We start from the raw sequence: 12,240 nt of genomic DNA on the forward strand, positions 1-12,240 counted from the left end.
TGTGTGTGTGTGTGTGTGTGTGTGTGTGTTTGTGTGTGTGTGTGTGTTTACATGTGTTGGTGAGAGACAAAGCAGGTGGGCATGTGAGTGTGTAGGTATATATGTGATCATTCATGTGTGTGTTTTTGTGTTGTTTGTGTGTTTGTGCATCTGCATGTGTTATGTGTGTCGTAATAAAGTTGGTATATGCATGTTTGTGTCTAAGTATGATTTGAATTTACAGTATATATGTAAGTTACTGTGGACATACTATGTGTGTCCAGTGGACGTTGATGTGTGTGGCTGTTTGTACTGGGTGTGTATGTGTCTATATGTGCTGTGAAGGTTGGCATGTGTGTGACATTACTGTAAAAGTGTGTGTGTCCTCAGAAGGTTAGAGCAGGTCTCAGTATGTGTGTGTGTGTGTGTGTGTTCCTGTCTCAGGGTTCAACTGTGGAAGAGATGCTGAGACGAACCACCCCATCCCCCCGGATATCCGCCCAGATCCCCGACACAGACACACAGGTGTGTGTGTGTGTGTGTGTGTGTGTGTGTGTGCATGCTTATGTGTGTGTCATTACTGTGTGTATCTGAATGGGCTGTGTGTGTGTTTACTGTGTGTGTGTGTGTGTATGATTACTGTATGTTTACTGTGTGTGTGTGTGTTTACTGTGTGTGTGAGTGTGTGTTTACTGAGTGTGTGTGTTTACTGAGTGTGTGTGTTTGTGTGTGTGTTTACTGAGTGTGTGTGTGTGTGTGTGTGTGTCATTACTGTGTGTATCTGAACGGGCTGTGTGTGTGTGTGTTTACTGAGTGTGTGTGTGTGTGTGTGTGTTTACTGAGTGTGTGTGTGTGTTTACTGAGTGTGTGTGTGTGTGTGTGTGATTACTGAGTGTGTGTGTGTGTGTTTACTGAGTGTGTGTGTGTGTGTTTACTGAGTGTGTGTGTGTGTTTACTGAGTGTGTGAGTGTGTGTGTGTGTGTTTACTGAGTGTGTGTGTGTGTTTACTGTGTGTGTGAGTGAGTGTGTGTTTACTGAGTGTGTGTGTGTGTGTTTACTGAGTGTGTGTGTGTGTGTGTGTGTGTGTGATTACTGAGTGTGTGTGTGTGTGTGTGTTTACTGAGTGTGTGAGTGTGTGCGTGTGTGTTTACTGAGTGAGTGTGTGTGTGTGTGTGTGTGTGTGTTTACTGAGTGTGTGTGTGTGTGTGTTTACTGAGTGTGTGTGTGTGTGTGTGCGTGTGTGTTTACTGAGTGTGTGTGTGTCTGCAGGTGGAGACGGCAGACGGGCGGTCGCGGGGGGAGGGGGTGGTGGAGGGGGGGCTGCTCCTGAGCAGCACGGCGGCCGAGGCCAAAGAGAAGGCCCTGGGCCTGCGCACCAGGAAGAGGGCCCCCGCCATGGACTGGAGCCAGAAGCACCAGATCTTCAGCAACTTCTGAGACCCCTGTACCACCTGCCCCACTCACACCCCCCCCACACCCCAAACCAAACCCCAAACCCCACCCTCAACCCTGCCCCTGCCCCTGCCCCTGTCCCTACCAGAAGCACCAGATCTTCAGCAACTTCTGAGACCCCTGTACCACCTGCCCCACTCACACCCCCCCCACACCCCAAACCAAACCCCAAACCCCACCCTCAACCCTGCCCCTGCCCCTGTCCCTGCCCCTGTCCCTACCAGAAGCACCAGATCTTCAACAACTTCTGAGACCTCCATACCATCTGCCCCTCTCACAACACCCCCACACCCCAACCAAACCCCAAACCCCACCCTCAACCTTGCCCCTGCCCCTGCCCCCCCCCACCACCACCATGGACTGGAGCCAGAAGCACCAGATCTTCAACAACTTCTGAGACCTCCATACCATCCCTCTCACAACACCCCCAAACCCCACCCTAAACCCCACCCCAAACCCCCAAACCCCCAAACCCCACCCTCAACCCTGCCCCTGTCCCCCGCCATGGACTGGAGCCAGAAGCACCAGATCTTTAGCAACTTCTGAACTTTTATATGATCGCCCCCCACTCACAACGCCCAAACGCCAAAACTGCCCCTGTCCCCCACTAAGAACTGGAGCAAGAAGTACCACATCTTCAGCAACTTCTGAACACTTCATATTAACTCACAAATCCCCCCCCCCCCTTCTCCAAACCTGGCCCCCACCGCTGCCTCTGACACAATACCCTCTCCACCCCTCCTCAAGAGACTATTTCAAAGAAAGAGGAGACGGATATTTTTCAGGAAAAGAAAGGAAATGAAGAGAAAAATTGATACATGTGGTTTTGAAGCCAGTGACTTCAGACTACGGAACGGAAGAGTGACCTTTGAACCTGCGGATGTAAAAAAAAAAAAAAAAGCCCCATTCCCACATCCTGACCGATACATTTCAGCCCCGAAACACACGCACACAGCAGGGAACAGACCGCCATTGAATGGGCCGGACCGCGGTGATTATAAAAAGCCTCTTCGCTGTCCCTCTCCGTTTGTGCTATGCCTGGTATTTATAAACATCCTGTCAGCACAGAGAGGCTCACTGCCTGGGTCTTCCCCAGCAATCTGCTCATTTGACTGGGCTGCTCTTCTCTTTACCCCCTCTTCCTCCATCCTCGTCATCCGTTACCCCCCTCTTCCTCCATCCACGTCAGCCGTTACCCCCTCTTCCTCCATCCACGTCAGCCGTTACCCCCTCTTACTCCATCCACGTCAGCCGTTACCCCCTCTTCCTCCATCCACGTCAGCCGTTACCCCCTCTTCCTCCATCCACGTCAGCCGTTACCCCCTCTTCCTCCATCCACGTCATCCGTTACCCCCCTCTTCCTCCATCCTCGTCATCCGTTACCCCCTCTTCCTCCATCCACGTCATCCGTTACCCCCTCTTCCTCCATCCACGTCAGCCGTTACCCCCCTCTTCCTCCATCCACGTCAGCCGTTACCCCCTCTTCCTCCATCCTCGTCATCCGTTACCCCCTCTTCCTCCATCCACGTCAGCCGTTACCCCCTCTTCCTCCATCCACGTCAGCCGTTACCCCCCTCTTCCTCCATCCACGTCAGCCGTTACCCCCTCTTCCTCCATCCACGTCAGCCGTTACCCCCTCTTCCTCCATCCACGTCAGCCGTTACCCCCCTCTTCCTCCATCCACGTCATCCGTTACCCCCTCTTCCTCCATCCTCGTCAACCCGGGCCGGATTTGGATTCGCGATAAGGGCCGATTCTGTTTCAGGATTTTGTGCCAATCATTTAATGAGCTCAATCCTGTCTTGATGTGATATTTCTATCGTCCCCAGGCACAGCCGCAGACTGCAAGTGTGTTCTAAAGATTTCAGGAGTGAACCAGCGTAGTTCATAGAGCCGGCCCTCCAGGACCGGAGGTGTGAGCCCTTCCTCAGGATGTGTGCGCTGGCTGCCAGAGCAGAGCATTGCGGGGGATTCTGAGAGGTAGAAGAAGGCTGGGTCGCACGGTGCCCCTAGTGCCAGGGTGCACGGCAAGGGCCGAGCCATTTCAGGATTTTGGGGCGACCTCAACCGTTTAATCGGCTCAGTCATGCTGCGTCTCGGTCATCTGGATCGGCAGCAGCTACGGTCACAGGCTGCAGGTGCGTCCTAAAGGTTTCGCTGTGATCCAGTGCGGGAGCGAACCAGTGCCTTCCGCAGAGCTGTCAGAAATGAAAGTAAACAGAAACCGGCCCCCGGACTGGCCCTCCAGGACCGGGAGCTGTGCTCCCCTGCCCTAGAGTGCGGCGGACATGGTCGAGATTATATCCGCGCTTAACCGCCTCATCGCTTCAGTCCACCTCTCACCTGTCACTCACCTGTCAGTATTAGCGCGTTAAAGCACACGACATCATTTTTACACCACCCCACTCTCCAGTAGAGAGGCGGAGAGAGAGGTGCCCTCTCTCCGTTATGCGTAACAAGAGCATGTGGCCTAGGATGAGAGAGAGAGAGAGAGAGAGAGAGAGAAAGAGAAAGAGAGAATACTACTGTTAAGTATGTTTCTTGCTTGCTTGGTGATATGTACGATGTGCATTTCATGCCAATAGAGCACATTGAATTGAACTGAGAGAGAGAGAGAGGCAAAGAGAGAGAGGGAGAAAGAGAGACAGAGAAGTTGATAGAAAGAGAAAGGGGGAAGAGATAGAGAGGTGTTAGAAAGCGGAGTGTGACAAAGAGCTATTGAAAGAAGAGTCACGGCAAGGAGAGAGAGAGGGAGTGAGTGTGGTCATAGAATTTGAGAGAGGGAGAGAGGATGTGAGTGTGTGAGAGAGAGAGGGAGAGGTGAGAGATGAGGGAGGGAGTGCCTACGGTAATGGATCTGGTGGAGAAATGGCAGACTGTTTAGGTAGCTAATGAGGCAGGATGTCACCTCACCAGTGACTCGGGTAGGGGAATGTTAGGAGGAGGAGTTAGGAGGAAATCCAGTAGACGCTCCTCTCTGAAACGGCCAATACTGCGGCCAAGAATCACAGAACAGGGCCCCTCCTCCCAAAACCTCACCCCACCTCCCAAAACCTCAACCCTCCACCCAAAGCCTCACCCCACCTCCCAAAACCTCACCCCTCCTCCCAAAACCTCACCCCTCCTCCCCTCAGTCACCCAGTACCCTCCATCAACAGCTCAGCTACCAATATATTTACTCAATTACTACTTCAGTTAAAAGAGTCTACAATAAAAACACACAGGCTGGTGAATCGCGATGCTCAGGAATTTCAGGTTTTAAAAGATGGCGAGGGGAATCTAACATCTAATGGCTTTGAATAATATTTTTTTAAGTGTTGCTACATGTTTGAAGTGAAGAGTTTGGGCAAGTGTTTTGGCGAAAAGGCTGGTTGAACAGGCCTGCATCAGGTGCTGAGACCTGGCTGCATTACCTGGCTACATGTTCGCCCAATGATGGTGTGTCCCTCCCCCCGCTTCTTCAGAAGGTGGTATGGTCCGGAAGAAACAGACCTCACCTATCGCAAGACTCCTTCAAATCCTTCTAAGACGTTTAGCACTAATTAAAGACTTCACAGTCATGGTCAACATAAACAAGGCTTAAGAGTGTCCGCTCTAAACCCCATATTCGAACTGTGGAATGATCCCAACCTCCCCCCACTGTAGTGGTATGACCCAATCTTCCCGAGAATGCTGTGGCTACTGCAGGGTGAACCAAACATGCTCCCATTGTGGAATGGCCCCATCATCCTGGGATGGGTCCGAAGCCACAACAGAGCTCCAGGTTTGGGAGAGCCTGGCTCGGACGCTCCTGGAAAAGCCCTTTTGCCGAGCACGGTCCAGCAAATCACGTGTTTTCATTGGGAATTTTTATGGACTTATTTGCATTTTCTCCAACGCAGTGATTCGCAGTTCGGGAAGTGCACAGCTGAGTCTGTCACTGACTGGTGCGAAGGTGACCGTCGGCCATTTTGTCTTCAGATTGCAGAGACTGGTCCGGCAAAGCTGGAACTGTGAAACGCATCGTAGTAGAGGTGCTCTTAATTGAAGGTTGTCTCTTTCTTCATTTACTGCATAAATATTGTAGTTAAGGTGAAGTCATATCAATGCTATTATTAGACTCTTGATGTTGTACATCTCGCTAGATTTCCAACCATTTCTACCAATGTCTTCAATGTATTTTCTGTCATTTTCTAGGGCTGGAGGAACGCTCAGCCTTTCTGTCAGTGTATGTCTGTATGAATATTATTTAGCATTCAGTCATGTATTAGGCTGATGTACGTATGAGAGGAAAGGCCATGTTATGTTCTTATTTTCAATAAAGTGTGACATCAGCTCTGGATGCACTACGCTAACTCAGGTGTTGTCTCTTTTCTTCTCCTTTCAGTTTAAAATGCTCTGGTCTGACAGTGTTACGGGTTCGTTAGATTCCTGGTTAGCGTACATGTCTGCTTTGAGTGAAATTCCTTACTGAACCATATACTCTGTACGTATAAATTCCATTGAATGCAAATGTGCCAGTGAGATGCCGGTTCTGACATCTCTGTGACAAAAAAACCTTCTTTTACACAAGTGTCGTAGACAAATAATTGATACACTAATTACCAGGAATGACCGGTGTAAAAACTTGGATTTTAAAATATTTTCAAGTTACATTCAACGGGATTCAGCACTTGACTCCATTGCTGAATCACATGATATCACATTACAATCATGGAGGTTTTCCTCTTCAGAGCCATGTACCGATGCTAAATGGCCTGCATTTATATAGCGCCTTTATCCAAAGCGCCATACAATTGATGCTTCTCATTCACCCATTCACACCACCCACGCTGCCATGCAAGGCACCAACCAGCTCGTCAGGAGCATTTGGGGGTTAGGTGTCTTGCTCAGGGACACTTCGACATCGCCTGGGCGGAGGATCGAACCGGCAACCCTCCGACTTCAGACGACTGCCCTTACCCCTTATCTCCTGAGCCTATCTCACCCCCCCCCTCCCCCCCAAAAACATCAGTGATATCAGGAATACAAAATTCACATTTCAAAAATAATGTGAATAAGGCCTAATTAACATTAATAAGAACAACAGGGGGAGGGGGGTGCCACATGCCCAAAGATGTAGACTTGAGGAGGAGTTTGCATGCGATCTTTATGATCTTTGATGAGTTTTGATGATCTTCTGAAGGTGTAACAGGGCTGTCCTTTTTATTGCCTGGATAGGCTAGCAGCAAGATTTCACATTTTCATTCCATTATATTACATGTCATTTGGCTGACGCTTTTATCCAAAGCGACTTACAGTTGTTTTAGACTAAGCAGGAGACAATCCTCCCCTGGAACAATGCAGGGTTAAGGGCCTCGCTCAAGGCCCCAACGGCTGTGTGGATCTTATTGGGGCTACACTGAGGATCGAACCGCCGACCTTGCAGGTCCCAGTCATGTACCTTAACCAATAAGCTACAGGCCGCCCAAATTTGATAGCGATAGAAGAGGAGCGGACCAAGGACTGACCTTGGGGGACGCCGGGTAAGAGTTTCTGGGGTTCTGATTGGCTGTTAATGGCGTCACTTTGCAGGGCGGTTGGAACAGAGAAGCACAGTGAGTTGTACACCTGATGTGTCACATTGGTCACCAATGCTGAACCGAAGCAGAAGCCAGGAAATGCGGAATGGCCAGATGTTTAAATGCATCCAGAAAGTATTTCATGTGAAGTGGGACCTAGCTCATTTAAACAGTATTTTTTTACCCAGTAGATCATTTTGTTCTAGCATTTTTGTACGTTGAATGTCACTGTATTGTTGAGTGCAAGTTGTTTTTTTCTTTTCTCATTTCCCTTTATATGGGTGCATGAATAAAATAATATTCCAAAATAATTCAAATGAGTAATTTAGTCATTGAGAACAAGACTGAAGCAATGTTCCTGCTTTTGAAATGTTGCAGTGAGGTAGTAAAAATCTGCAGACCCTTCAGGGCGGGTATAAAACACAGAATCAGTCGAGCAGCTCGGAATACACACTCATTACATTACATTATTGGCATTATTGGCATTTGGCTCTTTGTGTTTGTTCTGGCTGTTCAGAGACACTGAAACCCTGAAACAAATGCACCACAACTCATCACAACCTGGTCATTGTAACAGTGGCTGCAGCATTTTCCCCATGACCCTGATGAGCAGGCTAGCATCCTGACAGCGCACATCTGACTCAACTGACAGGCCAGTGGAGGATGGTACCTATTATTATAGATATATTATTAATATTATTATTGGCATTTGGCAGACGCTCTTATCCAGAGCGACGTACAGTTGACTAGACTAAGCAGGAGACAATCCTCCCCTGGAGCAATGCAGGGTTAAGGGCCTTGCTCAAGGGCCCAACGGCTGTGCGGATCTTATTGTGGCTACACCGGGATTCAAACCACCAACCTGGCATGTCCCAGTCCTTTACCTTAACCACTACGCTACAGGCCGCCCAAAATTTCTTCCCCCCCCCCCCCCCCCCCCCCCGACCTTGGAGGTCAACTTTATTAATTCAGTTATTGATTGATTGGAAACCTTTTTTTGCCCCGAAGGGTATTTTTTATTACATATGTTTATGCATGAATTATTCCACCACCAAACAAATAAAAGATAATTTAATTTCACATTTTCATGCCCAACCCGGGAACAATAATAGCTTCCAGTATTCTATATATGGAATGTTCCTGAATTTTCCTCCCTCCCCGTTAGCACTGAGAGTGATCCGGGATCTGCCCGCAGACGCAGAAACGTTAGCACTGAGAGCGAGCCACAGGGAGCCCGGGATCTGCCCGCGGACGCAGAAACGTTAGCACTGAGAGCGAGCCACAGGGAGTCCGGGGATCTGCCCGCGGACGCAGAAAAGTTAGCACTGAGAGCGAGCCACAGGGAGCCCGGGGATCTGCCCGCGGACGCAGAAACGTTAGCACTGAGAGCGAGCCACAGGGAGCCCGGGATCTGCCCGCGGACGCAGAAACGAAGCCTTCACCATGAACCTGCGCGTGAACCTACCATGAACCTGCGCGTGGTGTGAGGGGCCGTGGGAGGCGGGATGGGGATGGCGTTCTTTCAGCGACTGCGCAGACAGCTCTTCTGTTTGAAATTGCGGCTCACCCACCGATATCCCTGTCGAGCCGTGGGCGGCGTGTGCTCAAGGCCCAACATCTTTAACATGTATTTTAACCTCCGGAGACCCAGGAAAAAAAAGGTTTAATATTTTACTTTCTTTTCTTTTCACATAATACAAGTGTTTGGATGACAAAAACGTTTTGCTGCAGCAAAAATATTTCGACATTTAAAATAGAATATGTGAAGAGAAATAGTGTAGAATGACCTCGTTTGAGGTTTCAGGGTCTCAGGATGATAAGTCTCAAATCTCACACACACACACACACACACACACAAACACACACTCACACACACAACTCACACTCACACTTTCTTTCTCTGGGCAATGTGATATAACGAAAAGACGTCAGTTTATCAGGTTGACATTTGACACAGGATATTTATGGACACTAGATGGCGATAGAGGCCGCAATGGCTTGAGACACTGTGAGGAGGAGCAGAACAGAAGTAGAACTGCCAGTTTCACTGGAGAGTATTTTTCTGAAGTTGAGGGTTCAGAAAAAACTTCGCTTCACACGATTTTATATGTTATTGCTTTGATATTTATTCTACCAATACGTCCTTTAATTAAGGTGACCAAAACTATTTGTACTAGTGATGAATGCCTTTTTAGAGGTGACAAATACAAAGGACGATTTAGTAATGAATTTCTTTATTTATATATAACACACATATTTAAATGTACAAACAATGCAAATAATCAAGATCATGTTTCGTTTTTTTTTTTTTTATGTTTTTGAAAGTTATGAAAACGCTGTGTTCACAAATGCTTTTAAAACACTTTATTGCGGAAAAAAGTTAGATCTGGACATTTAGGATAAGGGAAAATATACACTGTAAACATATGTCTGAATTTTAGTCCTTACATAATCAGGTAAGTTCTCTTTAATTAAAGGCTAAATAAAAATAAATGTAAAGAAACACTGCACCCATCTTTGTTCTTTCCACCCCAAACCCAGTATTTCTGCTACACTTATATTGTAAAAAAAAAATAATAAATTGCAGTGTGTAATGTATATAGTATGTATGTCTTGACACATATTTGCGTATACTATCAGTATCTATATGAACGTTTATCTTAAGATTATTTCTATGAGTGTGTTTGTTCACGGGGATGACAGATAAATGCTCTCTCCACACCATGCAGTCCACAAACACAGCGATAGAAGCCTTCTAAAATCCACCCCCAAAATCAGTCAGGTGGATGTGTGTCCTGGAACATTCATTACGCATCATAAAGTGTGTGCATATTTGTGAGATTGTGTGTGTGTGTGTGTGTGTGTGTGTGAGAGAGAGAGAGAGAGAGAGAGAGAGAGAGAGAGCATGTGTGTGTGTGTGTTTGTGTGTGTGAGTGTGCATGTGTGTGTGCATGTGAGTGTGTGAATGCATATGTGTGTATGTATGTGTGTGTGAGTGTGTGAGAGAGAGAGAGAGTGCATGTGTGTGTGTGTGTTTGTGTGTGTGAGTGTGCATGTGTGTGTGTGTGTGTGTGTGTGTGTGTGAGAGTACATATGTGTGTGTATGTGAGTGAGTGTATATGTTTGTGTGGGTGTGTGTGTGTGTGTGTGTGAGAGAGAGAGTGTGTGTGTGTGTGTGTGTGTGTGTGAGTGTGCGTGCATATGTGTGTATATGAGTGTGTGTGTGTATGTGCGAGTGCATATGTGTGTATATGAGTGTGTGTGTGTGTGTGTGTGTGGAAGGAAACCTAAGTACTGAAGGGCTTTATATCCCCTCTCAGTGTACGCACAGCCATTCCAGTAAGTGCCACACCCTAACCCCCCCCCCGCCCCGCGGCCCGCCCACCCCCCTCCCCGCTGGTGAAGGAGGAGGAGCCTGGAGGCCCGCGTAGGAGGAGGTGGCGGGAATCTCCGTTTCCAGGGAGACCGGGGAGTGTTTTGTTAGTGTGAGCGGGTGTGTGACTCACGGACTGGAGAAACTCACAACCACAACACAGCTCTTCCACCATGTCAGCCTGATAAGACTAATAACACACATACAGAGAGAGAGAGGGAGAGAGAGAGAGAGAGGGAGAGGGGGAGAGAGAGAGGGAGAGAGAGGAGGGATAGAGAGAGAGGGAGAGGGGGGAGAGAGAGAGGGATAGAGAGAGAGGAGGGATAGAGAGAGAGGCAGAGGGGGAGAGAGAGAGGGAGAGAGGAGGGATAGAGAGAGAGGGAGAGGGGGGAGAGAGAGAGAGGGAGGGATAGAGAGAGAGATTAAAGATATTTTATCTGTAACATGTTTATACAAGTATAGACAGAGAAATGTTGGAGTGACAGAAACATAGGTAATACTAATAAATAGGTGATTAAGTAATATGTACATCAGTAATAGGGGGAGGTACTGTACAAGCATAAATAATATGGAGATAGGTAGGTAAATAATATATAAACAAATAATAAAACATTTAAAAAAATTTAAAACAGGTAAACTTGTGCAGAGACAACGAGAGAGAGAGGGAGGAGCCACTTAAAGGAAACAAACATTTTTTTATTTCTTATTACTCAGCACAAATAAACTCTCAGAGCTTTAAAATCAATCAAATCACAACAGAAAAATCACACAAAAATCCCACACACACATACAAAGAGAGAAGGGTTGTTCATATGTTTATATTCCTGCCCTAAACACTTGAGGGGACTGGTGCCTCGTGAACCCCAAGTGTTTAGGTGAAGGGACAGAGGGTGCTCTGCGTGTGAGGAGGAGGGGCACACACACACCCCCTGCACACACACACACACACTCACACACACACACAGCCCCCCTGCACACACACACACACACACACAGCCCCCTGCACACACACAGCCCCCCTGCACACACACAGCCCCCCTGCACACACACACACACACACACACACACACACACAGCCCCCCTGCACACACACATCACACACACACACACACAGCCCCCTGCACACACACAGCCCCCCTGCACACACACAGCCCCCCTGCACACACACACACTCACACACACACAGCCCCCCTGCACACACACACACACTCACACACACACAGCCCCCCTGTGTGCTGAATCACTGCATCACAGGCCTTACAGACGCTCTTATCCAGAGCAAACGCCCAATGCAGCGCCAATCAGAACCTGGGCCCAGTGCACTGAAGCCCCTCGTGGGAAGTACAGTCCTAAGCGCTTGAGTGATCACATTGTAGATAAAAACTCGAGCCCTTCATAGATTAATCACTCATGCCCTAATGGGTGTTTAGGTGCCATGGTGTATGATATGTTTATATTTTTCAGCAGGAATGTAAATCAGAATGCAGACTCATGGATGGGGGGGGGGGGGGGGGGGGGGGACCAGGGGTTCTGGGTTAATGCAAAGGGCCCCAAATAAAGGGACAGTGGAGGTACGTTTTTAAGGATCAAATTTCCCAAATGTCCCCTGAACCAACAGTGATGTTCTCTTTGGGTACAAACGAGTATGGTCCCCAAGCAGAAAAGGTACAGATTAATGACATATTGCTGGCTTGGGATACAATTTTATTTCATGTACCTATAGGGTACTGCCAAGTAACAAGCACTTTTTAGGCACCTTTTGTTATATTCATCTCGGGTCAGATCCGGGCCAGAGCTGGGCCAAGCTCTGAGAGCAGCTGGAGTCTAATGGGACCGGGATTGGACCGGGACTGGACCGGGACTGGACCGGGACTGGACCGGGCCAGTCTGCCTAGC

The 12,240-nt window shown here is 48.2% G+C and overlaps 1 protein-coding gene across 1 annotated transcript in view; it reads left to right on the forward strand.

Annotated features, from left to right (window-relative positions):
- The window catches only part of LOC133122971 (Na(+)/H(+) exchange regulatory cofactor NHE-RF2-like), a 44,662-nt gene extending 42,832 nt beyond the window's left edge, over window positions 1-1,830 (forward strand). Inside the window, exons 6-7 of the mRNA XM_061233269.1 lie at window positions 424-504; window positions 1,249-1,830. Of these exons, the coding sequence (XP_061089253.1) occupies window positions 424-504; window positions 1,249-1,416 (249 nt within the window). The 3' untranslated portion in view covers window positions 1,417-1,830. The remainder of the gene's footprint in view (window positions 1-423; window positions 505-1,248) is intronic.
- The last annotated feature ends 10,410 nt before the right edge of the window (window positions 1,831-12,240 follow it).

The sequence above is a fragment of the Conger conger genome, chromosome 2 (assembly GCF_963514075.1).
Source record: "Conger conger chromosome 2, fConCon1.1, whole genome shotgun sequence".
Lineage (NCBI taxonomy): Eukaryota > Metazoa > Chordata > Actinopteri > Anguilliformes > Congridae > Conger > Conger conger.